General features: G+C 30.8%; 2 protein-coding genes across 4 annotated transcripts in view; one reads left to right on the forward strand and one right to left on the reverse strand.

The window, feature by feature from the left end:
* Positions 1–23,856, forward strand: part of LOC143189975 (uncharacterized) — a 563,901-nt gene that overhangs the window by 341,663 nt on the left and 198,382 nt on the right. The window lies entirely within an intron of this gene.
* On the reverse strand, positions 400–14,344 carry LOC143194155 (casein kinase I). Of its 3 annotated transcripts, XM_076400760.1 has the most exons (7): positions 14,265–14,344; positions 14,053–14,208; positions 12,783–12,943; positions 10,812–11,133; positions 4,713–4,936; positions 639–785; positions 400–511 (listed from the first exon to the last, which is right to left on the reverse strand). In XM_076400760.1, exons 3-7 carry the CDS (start codon positions 12,799–12,801, stop codon positions 426–428), a joined length of 798 nt encoding a protein of 265 aa, XP_076256875.1. In that variant the 5' UTR covers positions 12,802–12,943; positions 14,053–14,208; positions 14,265–14,344; the 3' UTR covers positions 400–425. The 3 variants fall into 3 exon arrangements, with proteins under 3 accessions (XP_076256875.1, XP_076256858.1, XP_076256867.1); XM_076400743.1 differs by lacking the exons at positions 14,053–14,208; positions 14,265–14,344 and adding an exon at positions 13,243–13,330 and having other exon boundaries at positions 12,783–13,028; XM_076400752.1 differs by lacking the exons at positions 14,053–14,208; positions 14,265–14,344 and adding an exon at positions 13,243–13,330 and having other exon boundaries at positions 400–515; positions 12,783–13,028.

Below are 23,856 nucleotides of genomic sequence, written 5' to 3' on the forward strand. Positions count from 1 at the left end.
ATCTTAGATAGGATATCTAATCTACTATATTTATCTAGATATCCCGAACTTTCATTTTGGTTACTTTTATATTTAGTGTCAAAATGATTGACCGTTCCTTCTCTCTCATGGCAATTCCAATCCGAAATCGATGATTTTTCTATGATACATTATATATATGTACTGGCATATTAAGATAAAATAATGATTAAAATAAATATATTAATATATTATTAAATATTAAACCACTATATTCTGCAGGCGTTAATCCATCTATTACTTATTTTGATCAATAACATGCGCCTAGTATCTCCAGTATTACAAAGAAATAAATTATTAATTGAATATATTATTTTATAAAAAATCATTAAATAAAAACGTCGCTCTAACATATGTGTTAATAATAGAATAATACATGTGTTCCTTAAAATAGGTTTAATGAGAAATCATACAATTAAATCAAAGATCGCCTTGTAATCATGTTTTCGTTTTGTGGACTTCTTTTCTCTCTTCTGCGTTGAGCCACGAGACCCTGTCTAAAAAAAGATGCCATAAAAATCTCTATTAAACAATAGAAACACGAAAAAGGTCCGAGGTATTCTATATCAAATATATAAGATTTATTACAAGATCAAGAAATGTGTACTGTAAAAAATTACCCGTCCATTCAAACACTCCATCATCCGGGAAACCTTTCTTATTGAAAAGGTCCTTGAACATTTTTCTTAAGTAATCGTAATCTGGGGTTTCGAAAAAGTCCAGATTTCGCACGTATTTCAAGTAAGTGGCTACTTCTTCAGGCTGTCCTTAAAACAAAACAAATTCGAAATATATTTGGAAATGAGGAAATCCTGGAGAACAGATGGTTGTCAGCTAAATTGCTGCTATAAAAAATGGATTTTTTACAAGAAGAAGATCTAAAGTAATGTAAACTGTTCCTAAAATAATAATTTATTGTTTTCAATCGTTTTTAACTTTTCATTATAATTTAAATAATTGTCACATAATTTGTTATTTATTATTATAAAATGTTTGTTCATATATTTTATTATTCCATTCGGGCATTTTATAGTTAATATTTCGACATTGGCAACACTACCACGAGAGATGTTAGATATAAAATATGGACCGTTTTATACTTAAATAACATTCAGAAATATTCGGGAATTACATTCAGAAATATTAATATTATTATAAATTTTTATTTTACTATATATTTTACTATATATTACTTTTATTTTACTGTAATAACTATATAGGCTGAAGCATAATTTCTGTGTAATCTATTTTTTTAATCAAACTCACAAATGAAAACAAATAAGGATCAAGCAGTGAAGTATGTGTATTGTCGTGATACAAATGGTATTAATTGTTTTTCTACAAGTCGGTTTTCTTCGGATCACTTCAAGCAAACTGTTTTGAACTTGCAGGTAGTTGACTATATCATTTTGTAGCAAAGTTTTTTTGTGAACTACCATGATACGGGATAACTTTGTTTTTCTTAAAGTATACGACCACAAAATGATTAAAATATATTAATATAGTATTAGTCCTTAGTGCCCATTTCTTGTATTAAAATATTATTTTCCTCATTATTATACAAATGTCGGTGATTTATTTTAAATTACGATTTAGGTTATTTTGTTTGATATAAACTTAAATTTTAACTAAAACTCATTTGGTATTTTTTTAGTATTAATATGGGAACATATGGTTACTCAATATAACCTTCTATTCACAGGTTTAGGTAAAAATACAATAATATTAAGGATCTGTTTGTTTTTGTTGGTTTGATACACATATTCATATTTATTTTTTGTCACGTTAAGTAGACATCTTTACTAGTATGTATCTTTCTTCTGTGCATTCAGTTTTATTGTCATTCTTCTCATTAACACTTTCATCCCCATTACTTTCACCTTCATGCTCTTTTTCAAAATTTGTATTACTTGCAGAAACGATTGTATCTTCTTCAGTTGGCTCCAGTTATTTTTCTTCAATAGGCTTGTCTAATCTAATCTATAATCGATGGCGCCTCATTTTGTTACTGATTATTTAACGGCTAAGGCGATTGAACTGTCACATTACTATCTCTTGAAACATTGATTCTACTAGGACATCAAATTACTTCTTTTTTCAGACAGATTAATTATAGTTGTCTTCACACATACAACAAAAATTGTCAATATGCTTTCATCTTCATCTCTACTGGCTTCATCTTCTCTAGACAATCGTTATAAATCTTTGTCCTTACGAAGTAGTTAAATACCGATCGAACAAAAAAAATTATCCCTAATTTCCGTTTTACTCCGAAGCTGATGTCCAAACAAGAAGAATTAGGTTTCAATGTCATCTTGTGGCCAAGCTGACTTCATAGATCGAAAGAGCGCCATAAAGTAAAACCGCACATGACCCCCGTATAAAATATCCCACCTGAAAACCAGTGAATTTTAATGTTATGATCTACAATAAACGTCGCGTTTATTAATGAACAAAATTCTGCACGAGTGAATTGTATATATTTTAAGCATTTGTGACAAACACATCTGTATTTTAGAACTTCAAATTTTCAGATATCACAAAGCCAGCGTTTAGATATTTTAAATATGTTTTTCACTAATCGACATAGATCTATCCGCTAGGACCACTATTCACGGACCGATCATATAATAACAGTAATCATTAAAAAATAACAGAGCAGCCAATCGTAAAAAATATGGATGTCGTCCTGCGTTCAGCATTTAAAAAATATCAATTTAAAAATTAGTTTTAAAATATGTTTGGATATTTAAGAAACCCATTCCATTAAATTTACTTATTAATATTATTTTAAGATGTTATCGTTATCACTTTTGTACGTTATTTCATCTTGAAATAATTCCTGAATGATGACATTTTTGGTTTCTACTTCTTCTGATATTATGACAAACGTAAAAAATGATCTAATGCCAATTAAATTGCATAAATAATGAGATGCTGTAATTTTTTTAAATACTGCAATAATAGCAATTAAACTTTAATTATAGTAACTAATTCCAACATCTGACTATCTCATGTTATATATTATCTCTCTCCCGGTGCTAAATGTCTCTAAATTTCCGATATAACAAATAAACAAGCTTTTAATTAATTACTCCGATTATTAATTAGTTTCCTTCTACTGTCTGTTTTCAGTAGTGTTCGAGATTAGATGGCTATTTTGACTCTGGTATAAAATATCACTCGATATCACACGTTGGATTGAATTATATGATGCTTAAATGGTATTAAACATATATTAGCCATCTAAATTATCAATAATTAATAATATATAAGAATTTATTTTATATAATTAATACTTTTTTTAAATCAATCAACGCAATTCACTTGCAAGCTATATGGGATTCACTTATACGTGAAGTACTAGGAGTAGAGCGTTACTAATTGTCTAAAACTAGCCAACGTCAGCATCGGGCCTGAACGGTGATACTTAAGATTCCTTAATCAGTTCATACTATTTAAGCAACTATCTAAATAGCTAGAAGAAGCCAATAGTTATACATGTCATATATTTTAATATTTTACATTTCTCTCGATTGATTATTCCATATGATCATAATTATCAACGTTTATATAGAAACGGCAAAACCAGCACTTAATCAATCCAACTATCAATCATATTTAAAACTGTTTATACCTTTTGTTTTTGTTTAAAATATCTTCTGCGAGTGAGTAATTTAAATAGAACGAACTGTCTGAACAAAATATCTGAATGATATTTAAATAATAATTTTAATAAAAAAATAACGCCAAAATAAAATGTTCAGAGTATAAATATTACTTTGCTTTATAGTTTTATTTTGTGATATGTCATTTTAGAGTTGGTTTGTATTTAGAAGGACGTATTTTTAATTCCTTAGCTTTAACTATCGCTTATAGCTAGTTATTGCCTAAATGCATTAAATACATTAAACTTATCTCAGAGCAAAATATGTTCTTGGTATATTAACACTACATCATATGCTGCTAAATCGATAGATATTGAAACAGTTTCGTCTCATCGGTCTAATTTATCAGGATCCTTTTTTACTAATTTTAGTACAGTACTAGATGACTCGGTAAACTTTCTATCATATCTTCGACAATCTCCACGTTTGCTGGTAAATTAAAACTCCTCACATACTCACCGGCAGGTGTTTTGTCAAATCTCATGATAATATTACAGTTATCAGATGATATCCGATCGAATATTATTCTAAACACTTTGAGTAAATAGTTATTTTAACCAATAAAGGTTATTACTTCCCATAAAATCAGTTTATAGTAAGTGATAACTTTCGCTATCAAAAATAGCTACATTTCTATGAAATATAAATCGTAGTAAAATATTAAACAAGCAGTGCCAAAAAAATTATGTTCAGCGTTTTATACATTATGTCAGCCGCGGTTCAATAATAGTAGTAATAAAATGTTCATTTAAAAAAATAATATTCAAACGTACCCATAAATAATATAACAATCAACAAAAATGTTAATTTTTTGTAACAGTGAAATTATTGGTGACAGTGACAGTGACATATTTTGTATATCAATTTTAAGTAGTACTACACAAATAATCATTTAATTTTTCTACATCAGCATTAATTAGCTGGAGTTTCATTATCATATTTACAATATTACTTATTACAGTTTGTTTTAACTAAACTACTCTATATATGTATACTTTATATTATTAACAAAATTACTTTTATTACCTTCACAAAGAGATTCTATTGGTGTCGTGCGTTTCGTATCTCCAATTTTCTGATATCGCTCTTTCAACGTGTCAGCTTTCAGTCCCTGCCACGGCAACGAACCCCTTAGAAAATAAATGAACATATGCCCCATCGCTTCCAAGTCATCCCTCCGAGATTGTTCCCTACCCAAGTGCGTATTGATGCTCATATATCGAGCGGTTCCCGTTAGAGATTTGTGCTCCCTGAAAAGATATTTAAACAAGTATACAGTAAAAGATTATTTAAAGTATATATAGCTTATGCGCAGACAAATTAGTATGTTATAAGAATAATCACAAATTAAATAGTCGTATCTCTATATGACAATATTGACTTCTCATTTTAATTACTTAGAATATTTTCAACTGACTTAAAGACGTTTATGGTTATATCATAAATATCGCACTCCAATACAGCAATTTTGACAGTTATATTCTCAATTCAAATGACTATAACAATAAAATAACAATTTAATATAAATACTAATAATTATAATGATTTCTTCTTGTCTGCATTTGTAAGATATTCACAACTAACAGTAGTAATTAATAAAATCAGAAGATATATTATCATAAATATTAAATTATGTATTATATTTTTGTAAAATCAAATTATTTGCTAGTTTTTTTTACTACAGTAAAATGTTAAACCAATCAATTAATAATTAGATGCTTGCATATGTATTGATCCGTAATATTTGTTGGTGAAGATTGTGAATGATATTTCTACGCTCTATTTTTATCGTTCTTATTGCTCGATTTGAAGAAATCTGCTGCCCAAGCCCATCAAAACGTATCAAAAACATATGGTGATGCTACTACGTCATACATCAACTGTAGGTTTTGGTTTCAACGATTTAAAAGTGGCAATGGTAGCAAAGATCAAAAAGGTTCGGAGATAATGAACTGCAAGACTTATTGGTCTAAAACTCAACTAAATCTTTCAAGCGGTTTTCGAACAACTTAGCTGTTAATTGAAAAAGCAGAAAATGCTATCTAGAGGATTATTATAAGATGGGGGAGAAACGGCTACCGCATGAATTGCCTAAAATTACCCTATCGAATTGCATTGCGTATTGTGACTGGCGATTTAAAGTCGATCTATTACAATATGATGTGGATCAATCTCCAGCGCAAGATATCATGGGTAAATCTAGGAAAACCATCCATATAGAAATCAAAACGTTATATTCAACGTCATAAAGTTTTACTATACATATGATAATTAAATATACGATGTAGTGTATTAAAGGCTGCTGAAAAATATCAGCAATAATAACAAACACGAAGTCATACCCTTGCAAGACCACTCTCGGCCACGCGTTGTAAGAGTTGTGAATGATACACTGTTGCAGCTTAAATTACTACTTGTTCAGATGGATGTAGCACAACTTAACTGGCTCACGATTAAGGATACTGAATACATACTGAAGAAGTACGAAAATGGATCTGTGATTATAATTTTGACAAGGCAACATTATTATTTCGATCGGAACAGTGCGAAAATGTTATAGAAAATTATGAAAAATTTATTGATTAATATACACTCGACCATTTTTGTCAATAAAAACTATTTGAAAGGATAACATGATCAAAATATATGCAAACAGCTAATATGTTATATTAAAACACCTAATTACTTAAAATATATAGTTGTTTAAGTTTAAATATTTAAAAGGAATATGAAATGGGAAATGGTTCATTTATTTGAACTTTGCTTCCATTGCTTTAAACTAATAATAATTGTTTTCAAAACTAGTAATAAATGTTCTATAAAAATATTTACTAAATTGGTACTGATAGAATGTATTATGTCACCAACTAATTTCTATAAATGTTACTAATATATGTATTGTGCAGTGAAATACAACATTTAAAGCTTGTGTTATATTAATTGCTTTTTCATAGAATAGAAACAATGAATAGTTGTACTAGCATTGGGAAATATCGAATGAGAACAATCGATAGTTGCAAAACTTTGAAACCATTTTAAAAAGTAGTCCAATGGAAGTAGCTAACACATGGGCCGAGAAGTCCCTAGCCTAACACGTAGATGACGCTAGCTTTATTGCATTTACCGCTTTTTCAATTAGTACTAACTTTTAAAAGAAAGCTGTCAAAATTTCATAATATTCCACTCAAGTTTATGAGTTATTGTGTTAAAAGTGACACTACTTTTGTTATTTTCAAAACAATGGATCAAAAACAATTTCGTGTTTTAATTTTACACTGCTTCTGGATGGGAAAAATACCATTCAAGCGAAACAATTGCTTGAAAAGTGTTGTAGGGACTGCACTCCATCAGAAACAACAACAAAACGTTGGTTTATGGACTTCAAACGTAGTCGTAGAGACACCGATGATGTAGAGCGCAGTGTGCGTCCAAATGAGGTGGTAACACCAGAAAACATTTTAAAAATCCATAAAATAATTTTGAATGATCGAAACGTGAAGTTGCGTGAGGTTGTTAACATCGTAAATATATCAAAAGAACGCATTGGTTTTATATTGCATTTGACTATAAGAAAGCTCTGTTCAAAGCGGATGCCGCGTTTGCTCACTGTTGACCAAAAGCAAGAATATGTTGATGATTCTGAGCAGTGTTCGGTGATGTTTAAACGTAACGAACCAGAATATTTGCATCGATAGGTGGCAATGTATAAAACATGGATCCATCACTTCACTCAGGTATCAAAACTATCGTCATTCGAGTGGACAGCAACTGGTGACAGGCCTAATTTGAGGCAAAATATAAATCGTTCTACACAAGTGGTATTGGAATATTAGAGCGGCGCTAGAGTGATTGTGTGACTCTTGATGGAGATTACGTTGATGAATAAAGCCAATTTTGGACAAAAAAAACGCCTTTTCTTTGTTATGCCCAGGACTTTTCAGTCCATATATTAATTACTATTTCATTGTAATTTATGTTTACGATTATTTTTCCTATTGTGACACAAGGTGGGGATGTACGAATTCCCTCTCGTACTAATTTTGAGAGAGAAATGGACAAATATACTTTTTTGGAACTTTGGGCTAGAAATCTGTTTATGGTGTAAATAATTGTGAATTAGCAAGCGGCAATATTTATAATTTTATACGTTAGTGTTACTTTGGAGTTATAAGGAAGGAATAGAATTTTTATTTTATTTTAGTTTTATTATTGTAGTATTTGAAACACATTAATATTATAATATTACTGTTTCATTCGAAGATGTATTACAAATGTTTTTGGCTGGTTAAACGGTGCCATAAATAAAACGACGATTCTTTCTCGTACTAATTTTTGAAAGACAAAATAGAAAGATATATTTGCTGGGTACAGTAGACATGTGCAATATTTAACGTCCCTTTTTAAATAAAATAATATATTTATGTATTGTTAAACCGAGATATTTTTTAATTCTTTATAACTTTACCGAATACAGTGTTAACATTTAAGAGGATTGGATAAATCTCAAGGGCCAATAAAAAAGCATTACCTAATAGTTGGCAATGTAACATAAAAACGGTCGAAAAAATTAACAAAAAAGCGAGAACACTAAAATCCAGTCAGTCAGTATAAAACTAGTAACGACTGAAACTAGTAGGCCGAAAGTAATGAAACAGTCGACAGTAAAAAGTAATTAATTATTATTCTCTGGCTTATTATACTAATTTTATGTGCAGCTGAGTTTAATAAAACTAAACCATTTTGTCTCAATAAATCTCCATTCAATCAAAATATAAAAATTAATTTCGGTATCTAACAGACTTGGAAACCTAATATGTTACGAAGTTAAATCCCATTATTTTTACATCTGTTAAAAATATTTTTAATTTCAAAAACTACAATCTGATGGATTAGTAGTTGTTATAGCGTGATACGTGATTTTAGCACAGTTTTAGCGAAAAATATTGGCCTAATTAAGTTTGCTGGACAGATACGAGCCGGCTACAAATTAAATAAAACGCATTTTTTTATTTTTAGCCACTCGAGCCGTCTCTCTCGTTGTTTTTCTTCCATTTTTTCCATGTTTTGTGTCAAAACAGATCCGCTGAAACCGAACGCGGCCCTAACCAAAATGGAATATTTCTCGGTGATGTTACAAACAAAGTAAAAAAGCAAACTCTACTACCAACTTTCAGCTAATTAAAAATAATTGGACTATGGTCTTCTATTCGTCATTACTTTATTTTTTAATAAATGCATTTATATAGTTTATAATATCTCAAAAAACAAAGACGCTATTTTTGTGTATATTTCGTTAAATCTAATAAAGTTATGTAACGTAAAATTTACTAACATAAACTTATTATCATTGAATTTAAAGTTAACGATACTGTCCAGATAACGATATTAGAGGGGATAGTGTCGTTAATGAAGGACAACGTCCTTTGAGGTGGGCTAAGAGATTGTATTTCATTTGATTCTCGAATTAATTGGTGAGAATCTCGGCTTTTTCCGGGTTTGTTAAGGCGATGTCCGTCAAAGAATCGGCCTTTAGAGGGGGTATTAGGGTAGGTGTTCGAATTTTTCCCCATTACGTCTTTGGCGGCGCCAGAGGTCATGAGGGGCAGTGGGGTTGCCTAGATTTTGAATAAATGGAATCATTTCCTCTCGTTCCAGTCTTTGCACTGTGCAATGTGCCATGCGTTTATCCTCAGGATCCAGAGTGGCGCGAGCTCTTGTCGCTAAACGGTTCTTGTACCTGATTAGTTCTTTTATTTCTCTAAGGAGGTTAGGATGAAAAATTTTCAAAACCAATACTAACTTACCCTCATACGCAAATGACCGTGACGATAATTACCTAATCACCCTGACTGATTCTTACTTGGACGGTAGGTCCTTTCAAGTCAGGATTGGTAAAATCTCGTCCTGAAAACAGATTTCCGCAGGAGTTGCGCAAGGTGCTCCCCTAGCCCCTCCCATGTTCAACCTTTGTATGGCTGATTTCTCACTCCACAAACATTCCCACACAACATTTTATGCAGATGATACAGGTTTCTTTACAACCGGTTACAGTCCCGACGCTATTCGCGACAGACTGCAGCTGCAGATCAACCCGAGTAAAACTTCAGAAGCAAGAAGGACTTCCGCGCTTGTCGCCTCTAAATCTATGTAGAAAAATAGAAAGTAACTCCCAATCCCCCAGAAAACGACTCTGTTTAATATGCTCCGTCCAGTCTGCCTCTACGGAGCACAGGTGTGGTACAGGTATGTCTCTGAGAGACAACTTGAACTACTCCAAGTGTTTCAATCTAAAAAAGTCCGCGCGCTACTCAATGCCTCATGGATTATGAGAAATGGTAACACTCACCTCGAATCAGGCATTCCGTTCGTGAAAATTTTCAACAACATGCTCATTGTAAATTTACTAGTTACTAGCTATTCTAACATAGTTATCCTCCAGAAGTTCCAGGATAAAGTGTTGCGAGTCATCGTCGATGCCCCATATTACGTGTCCTACAAACTGATTCGGCGCGATATCCCCATAGAACCCATAACGAGTGTGATTCGGAGTACTAGTGCGAAGTACCCTGAAAGACTATTAGTGCATCCAATACACTCGCCAAAGAGTTAAATGTGTGCGATGACAGTGAAGTGCGTAGGCTCAAACGCAAACTGGCATACGAACTGATTGACACATAGAGTGAGATTTAATAATCTCTGAAATAAACTAGAATAATTTTTAGAATAAGTTAGGATAGATTTAAAATAAATTAGTATAGTGTCTAGAATAAGATTTATATTATAAGTTGAACAGTAGATCACTTATTGAAGTGATCTACTGTTCAAAAGACCATTAACAGCGACTATTACATAGCGTTATTGGACCGTTTGAAGGACGAAATCACCGAAAAACAGCCTCACTTGAATAAAAAGAAAGTGCTTTGAATAGAGTATATATATATATGATCAAAATATATGCTAACATACAATATATAATTATAGTTAGTTATTACTTAGTTAGTTATTAATACACTGTATTGTTCGTAGGATCGAATAATTTGCCTTTTTTAATATCTCACATGAAAATATATCCGAGCACCTAATATTTATTAAAATACTTTCAAGAAACAATAAGTTATCACTTACTTATAAGGTATATGTTTTCCTGTTTCCGGGTCGATATATTCCTTTGCCAGTCCAAAATCTACGATGTGAATGATCTTTTCTTTTTTCGATTTGGATCTTCCGATGAGGAAATTTTCTGGTTTAATATCCCTGTAGATAAGTCTTTTCGAATGTACATATTCGATACGCGTCAGCAATTGATCTGCGATCATCAGAACGGTTTTGAGGCGGAATTTTCTGCTGCACAATGTGAATAAGTCTTCTAAACTTGGTCCTAGTAATTCCATTACCATCGCGTTATATCGACCTCCACAGGTACCCAAATGGTATACTTTAGGTACACCTAAGAATATAAAAGTGTATATAACTGATTGATTCAATGATATCAGTCTATTAATTAAAGTACATAACACTTTCTAAATGAGAATAAACATATAAAATAATAAGAAATCAATCAAACCTTATATAAAAAAGCTCTATATAAGATTCAAATTAAAATTGAAAATAAAATCAGATACCTTTAATAAAATCAAATAATTGAGGCATATTTTATAGTAGTAAAATATTCTGTAATGAATTAAATGAGAAATATCTTCTCCAAATAGTCAACAAGTTGCTACATTTAGTTAGAATGTGTGCGGACATTGGCTCCGAGATATTATAGAACAGTGCCTTATCAGCAAATTATTTTTTGTTTAATTCCTAAAATCAGCTTTTTTACATATTATTTTTTTATTATCTGTTTTCTAGAGAGACGAAAGAGGAATTAGGATAAAATAACTCGTTTTTAATACGTCAAAGTTTGTTATCATCTCTAGCAGGTCCCACTCAAACTGCACTAGCTGTGAAAATTAAACTATAGGCCTATAAATTAATTTTAAAAGATTAACAACACCTGGTGTTATTTTACTCCGTAATAAATTACATCGGGCACATTTGCAAGCAGCCTTACATTAATGCCTAACTATGGGGAATGCTTCACATTTCAGAATTTTTCAACGAACTGCGAACAAAAATATTTTTCAGTGCATTGAAAATGTCTGAATTTGTACAAAGTAAATCATATTTGCATTAAATTTTACATTTTACCTCAATTTCAACGAAAAGGCGGCTTAAAATCATCGAAAGCTGTGTGAGGCTTATGGCAATCATGCTTCATCGATTTCAACATGTGAATACTAGCATCGACATTTGACGAATACAAAGAGCGTTCTGGACAGCCATAAAAATCTGTAGACGAGAATTTTAAGGCACTACTATATATGATCCTTGGAAAATACAAGAAGAATATGCAAAATTGTTTATACCAAAACCATTTCCAATCACTTGAATAACAATAATTATCCAAAAGCTTGAAAATTTTGTGCTATGTGAATTGAAACCAAGAGACACAGAAAAGCGTTTAGTCTTGTGGGAAACGCTGCATCAACGCCAAATTCTAAATAATAATAATAATAAAATTAATAATAAAATATGGATTCATTACGATAATCCAAAGCGAAAGAACTGATGAGGAAGGACCACCTGATCATGCATCAAGATCAACATCAACGGCAAAGCCTAATACCTATAGATACAAGCTACATAAAAATGAATCCTGTAAAACAAATGTATAGGCCTAATGTAACTATAAATGTAGCTCCTTATTTATTTTATTTTAAATTAACATTTTCATTTGTTCAATTTCTAGAATATTATTAAAAAAAAAACAAAATGATATATTTTTAAATATGTGCCTAAGCAAATATAGTCTCCAGCAATATTCTGCTTTATGCAGCGAAGTCTTTAATCACTTCACATCTAGCTGAAATAATTTTTCATATTTTACACTATTAGCTGAAAATTCTCAGGGGATAGCATTACACTATAACCTTATCTTAACGTGTATCAAACATATATATATATATATATATATATATATATATATATATATATATATATATATATATATATAGACAAGATTTTCAAATACAAAAAGAAATAATAACATACCTTCTTGTTGTCCCAGCATTTTGTAGAATCGATACTCCAAATGTAGTTGTGGAGCTTTGCTTTTCAAAGGCTCCAGCTTGATGGCAACGTGTTCGTTATTGTAAAGGTTTTTCCCCAAACGAATTTCACCAAAGTTCCCATTGCCAATCTTCTTTCCCACTCTAAAATTAGGGCCAACCATTAGACCTCCCGAGGAAGCGGAAGAATGCGCAGAGTGCATTTTAGGAAGAGGAAGATTTTTTGACTCTAGAAAAGAACCACAAAACAAAATCGGATTTATTACCGGTAATATTGTAGGCTACGGTCCATGTGCGGGTAAATTTTCTGACCGAATGGTATTTTCATCATATTTGAATTGATTAATTTATATCAATTTTTGTTAATTTAATGAGATTTGTTGGTTTTTATTAACGAAATCCTTTACAAAAGATAGATAAATACTAATAGTCATTATATTTACATTTTACTCGGCTTATATCTGGTATTTATAGTCATTTTATAGTATTTATAGGGAACTGATTAATGAAACGTAAACATGTCTGTTTGACGTAATTCAAGATCTTGTCACATGTTTAGTGTTATATATGTAAGTGTATAATTAATAATGTTTATATAAAAATAATACATTTTTAGCCTTTCCGTCCATATTTATTGAAATCTTTTAGATATTAGGTTCAAAAAACGCTTGTAGCAAATTTAAAATCACACTGTTTTCTATACTAAGACTTTTGAATGGCTATTGGCTATTTCAGAGACTATTTGGTTTTACCCAGATTTGTTACCGCCTTATTTATGATGATGATTACTTATTGAGCTTTATATTCTTGACCATAAACCATTTCAATTATAAAAACATATTTAAAACAACAATTTCTTGAATAAGTAATTTCTTGAATCCGCCACTACATGATATCGCTATAATACAAATAATACAAGAGCCAATGAAGGTATGCTTCTATTTAATTTTCAGGAGTGATAAAAGAATAATAGTTTAAAAATTTTCAATATTTGTTAATGTTTTTTATGTATTCAATTTATTATTTAGTTCTATTGAATGTACTAGCATTTATTTAAATATATAGCAATTAGTACACTTAGAAATATACTAGTTTATTGAATCTAAAATTTAATTAGCTAATAATTCTTTATCATAAATTATGTATTTATATAAAGTTAGTTGCTGGATATTATTTAACATAAATTAATATACATATAAGTGCATCTGAGCTATGACTCATTTGATTATTCCATAAAAATTATACTAATTTACCTTGCACAATGGGAAAATGTCGATCTTCTTTAACAACTTTTGTATCCTTCTCCTCCGATAAATTATTGGTATTGTTATGATTATTTTTGCTGCCGAATCTAACTTTCAAAAAATGCATCGTTTTTATTCATTGATCATTAATGATCCAGGACAGTCCTGAAATGGGGCTGTTAGAAGCATCGTTCGTTGGATAACGTTCGCTATTCGGATACCTATTCGGACTGTCCCTTAGCGATTCGAAATAAAAACGCGTCAAATATTCTTTGTCTACTACCAGAAATTTTGATTCTGGCATTTGAAATGTCATGGTGTTTCGTTGTCATCACATTCATTAGACAGCTTTGTCATTAAAGCTCAAAGGAATCACGAAAATACCAATTGCTAACATTAACTTTATTGTGTATCAACAAATCGTCAATGATGAAACATGATACAAAATTGGATATATACAGCAGAAATATATATTACATTTTGGGTTAACCTACCAATTTTTTACCAACATCTTTATTAGATACGCTTAGTACAATCTTAATTTAAAATTAATTTATTACTACTTTTTCTATGTACTTGGATTAATTAACAAGCAAGACGAATGCGAGAAAATACATCATAATTATTTATTAATTATTAACTTTATAGCTATAAGTTACACTAAATGTATACACTTTATGTAAGTTCGTATGGTTTTGTTCGCTTAAATCTCCTGACATCCTGCGCGCTGTCCCGCAGTTGTTTTGCTTCGTAGTATTGCACGTTAGTATGATTTAGTAACCTCCTTTCGTGTTTCAAGTCGAAATCTTGGATAACTTCGCAAATCCATTTGATTTCCAGGTCATCGTGCAGTTCTTCGTTGGTTACATAGCGACAGGCATTGGTAATCGATCGAAGAACCTTGTTTTGACAGCATTGTATAACTAGTTAATTTGAATTTTTAGTGCAGCCCCATATTTTCACCCCACAGGTCCAAATTGGTTTTATAATGTTATTATAGATCAACTTCTTTGATTTTAGATCAAGTTGAGAGTATCTTTCGGCTAACTAGTATAGCTGTTTTATTTTGGTTCTAATGTGTTTTGCTTTTTGTCTAACGTGATGCTTCCCATTTAATCTACCGTCAAGATGGATTCCAAGATATTTAACTGATTCTGCTTGAGAAATCGGGCATCCATTGAGTAATATAATTAAGTTTTTATTATTTCACCTCAATGCAAAATTAACATGGACTGATTTGGAGCTATTAAGTTGAATTTTCCAATCTTTCGTCCACTTGTATATTTTGTTGATTGCCACTTGCACTTTTCCTATTGCCCTAGGCAAGAGATATATCGTAACCTACTAATAAACTAAATAATTAAATAAATAGGCTTAATAATTATTTTGTAGTAAAAAGACATTTTCAATTGCTTTCAAAGTTAAGAAGGCTAGTGATCGCCCTGTGGTCGAAAATTATTAAGTTAATAATGTTTCTCTCCCATAACAGAATAAAGCTAGTAATATAACAATGACATATTACTAGATTTTTTTTCACAATACAGTTTCCCAGTCCTCAATATATATTCAGAAATATATTTAATATATCATACTACAAGATATTACATTAATTAAAATAATAGAAGTCTGTATATTAAAACATATTAAAATATCTATCTTGAGAACAAACATTCACTAGTTTTCTAAATGGCATTTAAATAAAACTAATTTTCATTAAGTTTTATTAATCAACAAAGTATCGATAAGTTTACTACACACCACACCATTGAAAATTATAAAAGGAATGTTAAATACCTTAAATACAATAATTAAATATTGATTATTCAAATCTTAGGTCTTTAAAGTTAATAATCAAAATAATCGATACAAAGCTCAAACAAATAAAATGTAATATATATTATTTCATTATTCGTTAAACACCTTAATATTTATTAATGCTTTAAAATGTTTACAGAGGTCAATCATTCATAATTTCTTCTCTTTGTCCTGCGGGTTTCATCTATGCAAATTATCTAGTTAGTTTAATTTTAACAGATGCATATTTTATTTACTTCATTTATGTATTCATATAGTCTCTTGTTTTAGCCATGTATCTCATCTAAAATTTACATTCAAAAAATAAGATATTGCAAAAGGTATAATATAAACCAGGACTGCTTCCACTATATAGAAGTCATGAAGCAATTATTTTTTAATTACAAAATAATATTGAAACAAGTTCACATATATTTTTCAATTGTGTTTAAAGTTAAAGGATAATGAGATATAATTTTATTACTCCGGATAAAACTTGGGTCTACCACCATGATCTTATATCAAAATAGGAGACCGATGATTAATTTCAAGCCAACCTCCATTTTTTCTCAATCCCCCAGAAAGCGACTCTGTACAAAGTACTAGTCCGTCCAATCTGCATCTTCGCAACATAGGTGTGGTACAGGTACGTCACTGAAAGACAACTTGCACTACTTCAAGTTATCCAATCCAAAAAAGTCCGCGGGTTACTCAATTCGCCATGATTTATGAGGAACGTCAACACTCACCTCGAATCAGGCCTCCTCGAATCAGGTGAAGAGTTTCACGAACATGCTCAGTGTAAGATCCTCCCTAGGCGCCTTAGAACACGACAATATCTTGATTAAATCCCTACGACAATCCCAGTCTTAACCCAGGGTCTCTGTCGCCCGCAAAACACTCCACTATCCCGAACGTAAAGCTACATCAGCAAAAGGCCATTTGGCTCTAGCTGCTCATTCTGGAACAAGGAAAAAAACTCTATTTTTTGGAGGAAAATTTCGATCGTAACTATTGAAAAAACACATTCTGGTTATAACGATAATTTCGAACTATATAATCCAGTTCTGGTAGTACTGGAGATCATCTTATCGGTTGATCACTTCAGGTTTCGAATCATTAAGTAAAAATAAGAAATCACTGGAATAAGTGTAGCAAAGGAACTATTTTAATATAATGCATTTCTAAAATATTTCATAATGTCTAAAATATGACCAGGCTACTACCGTTGGTTTAACGGTACAATATTGCTACATCTGACCGACCGTGACTTGGTAACATTTAGTGAATAATTCGAGTTTCTTTAAATTATATTTCTCATCTTGGCAACATTGTTATCAAACTCCAGCTGATGTTTCCATTGGGAACTTATCATTGTTCAAGATAATGTAATTTGAGCGCACTTTGTTTTTTGTTCGAAAAATTAACATATTCATTAAATTAACTGATGCAAGACATTTTAGAGTGCTTATTTTTCAAAACATACACAGACAACAACAAAAATATTTCGATGTGCGAACTATCCTATCGTAACCAAAGTTGAAAGTAACTGCTATAACGAATTTAATCATGGACAACTTCTGCTCCAAGATAACTTTCATTATACATTTTTTTTACCTCCGAACACAAATATACGACGACAATCACTCTTCAACATACAGTTGGAAATCGGTTCCAATACTAGTTAAAGAAAATTATTGTGAAAAATGTTCTACAAAAAATAATTAAATCTCGATAATAAATACTTGTTCTTTCAGTATTAGGTCACAAATATAAATAACAAAGTTCGCAGGAATTAATGATCTTTTCTCCGTTTTTGTGTACAACCGTGTTTCAACCAGATTCAATATCAAACACTTTTAGAAACTTATATTAGAAACGGCCAAATGATGTTGGCTAAATTATTATGATGTTGCAAAATGTCCCCAAAGTTGCTACAATTTTGTTCTCCTCCATCTGCTCGATGTGATGATATAAACAGAATGTGTTAATTTGTTGCTCCTCGTCGCCCTTGAAGTAGATTTGCAAACGTTCTGGTCTGATTTCTGCATTATATGTATGTCGATTAATACTTCCTGTTCGGCCTCGAAGAGGTTTGCCAATGTATTATTGCGCCATTATTGCGGCGGTTACCATGAAAATGTCACTCTGAAGGATCCCATCTGCCGGCTCTAATTATCAACCATTCTCGAATGCACATCTACATAAACACAGGCACAAAATTTCATCAAAATCATCCAGGATATACATGCGAACAGACATATAGTAGGTTCTTAATATTTATAATTTTAAAGCAACGCTTGTAGATCATAACTCCATGCTAGATAGAATTCAAATCACTTTCTCAGTCTCTTTATATTAAACATAAAGTTTCACACCATGATAATCGCTCCCCAAGCTCGTACAAAAATAACTGTTGGCAAAATATCGAACACGGCGGGAGCCTATTCCTTCGGGAGATTACAGCTGATTCGATTAACACTCACGCTGGGTATAAATTCATTGAAACAAAAATGAAAATAATATTAAATATATAAGATTACATTAAATATATCTTCAGTTCTGTTCGTGCTTGCGTGGTTGGCAGTGTGGTTCCTCCTCCTTTGCTCTCATATTGTTGCGATAATAACGGGTTCTAATCCTGCTAGGACAATTGTTTTATATTTGTGTTGGAAACCATCCTAGTTATACCGGTAACCAGGCCGGCTAAAACCGGATAAGTCTGGGTTCTGGGATGATCTCTAAGTTAGATATTCGCTAGTTGATAGGTTTTTAACGCCGAGTTCTGTGGTCCAGATTCCGTATTAAGCGGCAAGTCGAGTCCAAACTCACTCTAGTTGGTAAAAAGGAAACTTTAAAATATTAAAAAAGAAAAAAAAAGTTAATACATCTGTTAAATTAAATTTAATTAAAACAAACAATACAAATACGAATTAGTAGAACGTAGAAATGTCATTCTATCGGTAGCAATATAATGGTCATCTTTGATTTTTAGTTTAGGTATTATAATATTACAAAAAGATTTATCTATCTTTCCTTTATCTACATTTCCAACATTATAACAATTTCAATAATGACATAATATTGAAAATTAAATTATTATTATATTCTAGTTATTATTCATATAAATAAAATGAATGCAAATGTTACGGTTCATACATAGGTCCTTATTATGTTACAAAACATAAACTAACAATATTTTTGATGCATAAATTATTTATTTTGCATGTCAGATGACGCCCTATCTACTACATAATATAATGTGATTGCTTTTGTGATCATTTTTTTACCCTTTCACTGACAGAAATGTATACAATATATATTACTTAAAGTGGTTTCCATCATTGTCGAAGATTTTTTCATCTTTGTTGCAATATCAAACATATCAACAGTATAAAAAATTATTACATGGTTTTTTAAAATATTTAAGAAATATAAATATTTTTTTGAAAAAATATCGAAAAGTATAGGCTTACAAAAATATCGATATATCGATAAATAGATCAAAAAAATATCGCCCAAAAATATCGACTTTTTTTTATAAATATATCTAAGGATATATCGATATTTTTTCCAGCATCCCTAAACCAAGACATGGCATTGATGTGAACAAGTAGTAACCAGATGCCGTTATATATAAAACGCCATGTTGAAAGGTTGTATATCTTCAGTCGATCAAATTCAGTTATTTTTCCTAATTAACTTTTAAGCTTTAGACTTCTAGGAGCTTCTGTTGGGGTTTCGTCCAAAGATGTATTTCAACTCAATATTTTCAAATTTGGCTGTCCGGACTGTTCTCTTTCATTAACATTAAAATCATAATATTTAAGTCGTTAAAACCAAAATCGACAACAGAGATATGACAAAGCAGCACCAGCATGAGTGTTTCCCGCTCCTAATCAAAAAAAGCGAATTAAAAGCAGTGAATGTCTATAACACAACTTTAAGCGTTCCATGATTAGCATCTGGATACAATAAATGACCCATGAATACTAAATAGAAAAGTATAAATATATATAAATAAATGTCAACGCTATCGAATTTATTTATATTTATACTTCGCATATTCACCAAGATCTAATCAAAATACATGCAAGCACCTAATAAAACCTATTGCTACTATACGATTTTTCTTATACAATTTTATTTCACAGTATTTCTGATATAAAATAAAAAAGCATCATACGTTTTTGTTGTTTAAAAATGTACTTTATTTCCTCTATAAATTTTTAATATCGTAAATTTTTCGGTATTTTCAAATCAATACTGGAATATTACATGTAACCATCCTTAGGTCAGTTAATCATTAATTATCTCAAGATCCGGGAAATTATTAATGCATGTTATTTATACATTTATACCCATATATACACATATGTTTCATATATGTTTATATGCTGTTCGGGGACATGTTTAGTTTCCATCTTTGTTAAAAAAATAAAAGCCGCTATATATAACAATAGCAAAAAAGCGAAAAAGTTAAATGAACTGATATAAATTAATTAAATAGTGAAATTATTATTAGCTAAATTTTCAAAATTACAGCTCATTACTTCAGTAATGTCTAAATAAATAAACATAAATAATATATATATATATATATATATATATATATATATATATATATATATATATATATATATATATATATATATATATATATATATATACAGAAAGCTATTTATTTTTTGTTTAAAATATCGAATATATTGTTCTGTATGATGTTCGCTATACACAAATACGGTATATTCAAATATATCGTTATGCAAAGTGAACATCCGTTTGGAAACTATTTTTTGTAATTTTAATTAAATATATAATTACAATATTAATCAGTTTAATAAATAAAACGTAACTCCGAGATAAAACGTCATAATAGCTCGTTATTTGCTGAAAATAGTCACATTAAAATTTAATTGAAACCCACAAAAAATGCTTTTAACTCGTACAATAACCGTAAACTAGTTTTTACCTAAAATGTGGTGTACCATTTATGAAAACATTTTAAAATTTAACATTAAAAAACGTAGGGAAATTAGTATTAGAATTAACACATAAAAAAGATATACAATTATATAAACGTTATGTAATTTCGCGAGCAAATGTAATTTTAAAGTCACTTTGCATTGGGAAATGTGCTATCAAATGTGCCAATCGAGAAGATTCAATTTTCAAAAACTAAATAACGCAAGTTGATACTGCATTTTAAATAATTTATGATTATTAACTTTAATTTAATTTTAGAGTGTAATGTTCTAAAAGTTACAATAATAGATCAATTTCATTCTTATTATTTTCTTAAAGTATTTAGCTTATTTTATAATCGGTTGGGGAAAAGGTAATTTTAAGAGAATGCATACAGACATATAAATAATAATTATAATTAATTTATTATAAAGCCGTTGTGATCGATGACCTTTCTCTACTTTTCTGGTTAAACCTGTCGATAGCTTTGTAGAAACTGGACGGACTGGAAAGTCGGTATTATACGGTGTATGCATGGAAACATCCCAATTTCTCTCAATTTTTGTCGACATACCGATATATGCCTGTGATAATGGAGGGCAACGCTTTGTTTATATAGCAATTTGGACGTTTTCTATAACCTGCTTCAGTCGCATTAGTTGTTGACTATAGATAGTTACATAATTATTTGATAGATTATTTTTATAAATGGTTGAAAGAAATTTTACAGCTATACCGTAAGATGAAATAACAGGTCAATTAAAAGTCACCGGCCTGACACATAGATGGCGCTACTATAATTAAATCCATATGTTTTTAATTACCCCTAACTCTGTAAAGACGCTTGTATAAATTGACAGCTGTCGGATCATTAGTTTGTGAACTATAGCATTTTGAGTGAAATAACTTTTGTTATTGTGAAAAAAATTGAAAAAAAGGAATTTCGCATGTTGATAAAATATTGCTTTTTTGAAGGGAAGAAATACAGTTGAAGCAAAAACTCGGCTTAGTGCCGACTTTCCGGGCACTGCCAGGAAAATCAACCATCAAGGACCGAAGGCGGTGAACGCAGTAGACGCCCAAAAAATGTTGCTCCCGACGAAAACATTAAAAAAATCCGCAAAATGATTTGGAGTCATCGTAAATTGAAATTGAGTGAAACAGCAGACACTCTAAAGATATCAACTGAACGTGTACACGATATCATTCACGAATATTTGGGTATGAGAAAGCTGTGTGCAAAGTGGGTGCCGCGCGAGCTCACATTTGACCAAAAACAACGACGAGTTGACGATTCGAAACAGTGTTTGAAGATGATCAAGCGTAATAAACCCGAGTTTTTGCATCGATATATGACAATGGATGAAACATGGCTCCACCATATTACTCCGAAGTCCAATCGACACCACTCCAAAGCGTTGGAAAACGCAACACTCAGCTGGCAAGGTTATGGCGTATGTATTTTGAGATGTGCATGGAATAATTTTCAGCGATAGTTAAAAAGTGTTATTGGAGAGTTTGAAGGACAAAATCGCCGGAAAACGGCCACATTTGAACTAAAAGAAGGTGCTACTTCACCTATACAATGCACCGTATCAAGAATCCATGAATTCGGCTTCGAGTTGCTTCCTCATCCACCGTATTCTCCAGATCTGGCCACCAGCGACTATTTCCTGCTCTCAGATGTCGAGGGTCACTACAATCAGTGTATCACCATTGAAGGGAATTATGTTGAATATAAAAATTTGGCAAAAAAAAATGTGTTTTACTATGGTAGGTCTGGGACTTTTCAATTGACTTGTTATGTCGGTCTATCTCCATATGTTTGAAGAACTTAATTAAATGTTTATATCCTAGTTTATATGAGCTGGTGCTACATTTTCACCTTTTTGTAATTAAAACCATTAATATATAACAAAAATTGTAATCTGACGCGACCAATGGCAACGTATAGCTACATTTGGTCGATTAAAGTAATTACACTGGCTTTATATCTAAAGTATTCTGTGAACTGTTGCCGTCCGAAATAACTATGATATAGCTCCACGGAAATCGTATTAGTAGAGATATACGAGTTTAGAACCAAACATACCGAAATTACTTTTTCACCAAACCAATAGCTTTTTTCTACATGTTGAGCTTCTAGGCTGTTAGTGACCGAGGTTGTTATACAAACAATGTCATACAAATCTATAAAACGAGTGATTAATACGTAGAATGACTTAGAAAATGACCAGTTTTACATAAATTGATTATCGAGACTAAGATTACAATTCTAGATAAAATTTTACACTATTATCTATAGATCTCAAAGATCGATACACCAAAAGTAATTTAGACCAGTGATGTTTTCATTTGTGGATAAAATCCCGCCATGGGAAGCCGCTTCGTTTTTACTAGATCAACTTTAAGCTGTAAATTAATGCAAACTTAAGTATATAGTAAATATACCAGAATAATCCTAGTTTACAAAACGAAAATTACAAAAAAAAATTTTTTGCTTTATATTCTTTGTTGATATTATTAATAATATGAATAATTAAATATTTCAGAAATTATATCGGCTTAAAAATTGACCAAAAGGATGATGTTATTTTTGACGCATCAGGACAGCTTGCAGTTATAGTCAAATTACTTAAGAATTTCGATTATACCTTCATCCAGCGGTTTACCTTTAAAGGTAAATAAAATATAAACAAATTAATCTATTTGTTTTATTTATAATATTGCATAAATTTTAAAAGTTGTTTCACATATGACAGGTCCTGTACATATTTCGTAATATATAAGTATAAAAAAGTGTGTATATATATTTTCGTCCCTGATATAAATTTACTTCCAAAAGAAGCGACATCTTGAATGACATAAAACGGATTTTATAGCTTCTAAGTGAATGAGATACACATCAAAGAACGTCTACGCGTTAGACGAACCAAAAAAGTCTGGCTTTAATTTTCCGTTGATGTGGCAACTTCCTGAGAGCTTTTCATAGATGCATATCTAAAAGGGCATGTACCTTTGAACGCTTCTGCTTTTTATTTGTAATTTTACAGA

Source organism: Rhynchophorus ferrugineus, unplaced genomic scaffold (assembly GCF_030347505.1).
Source record: "Rhynchophorus ferrugineus isolate W39M unplaced genomic scaffold, kcgeb_rfMv2 rfM1, whole genome shotgun sequence".
NCBI classification, from domain to species: domain Eukaryota; kingdom Metazoa; phylum Arthropoda; class Insecta; order Coleoptera; family Curculionidae; genus Rhynchophorus; species Rhynchophorus ferrugineus.

Bases quoted from the DNA above. Each gene is read 5' to 3' on its own strand.
- LOC143194155 (XM_076400743.1), bottom strand. From the start codon at position 13,002: ATGCACTCTGCGCATTCTTCCGCTTCCTCGGGAGGTCTAATGGTTGGC. The intron at 4,937-10,811 runs GTAAGTGATAAC...ATATCTTTTCAG, and splicing joins GGAAAACATATACCTTATAA to GGAGCACAAATCTCTAACGG. The intron at 786-4,712 runs GTAATAAAAGTA...TTTTGTTTTAAG, and splicing joins AATAGAATCTCTTTGTGAAG to GACAGCCTGAAGAAGTAGCC.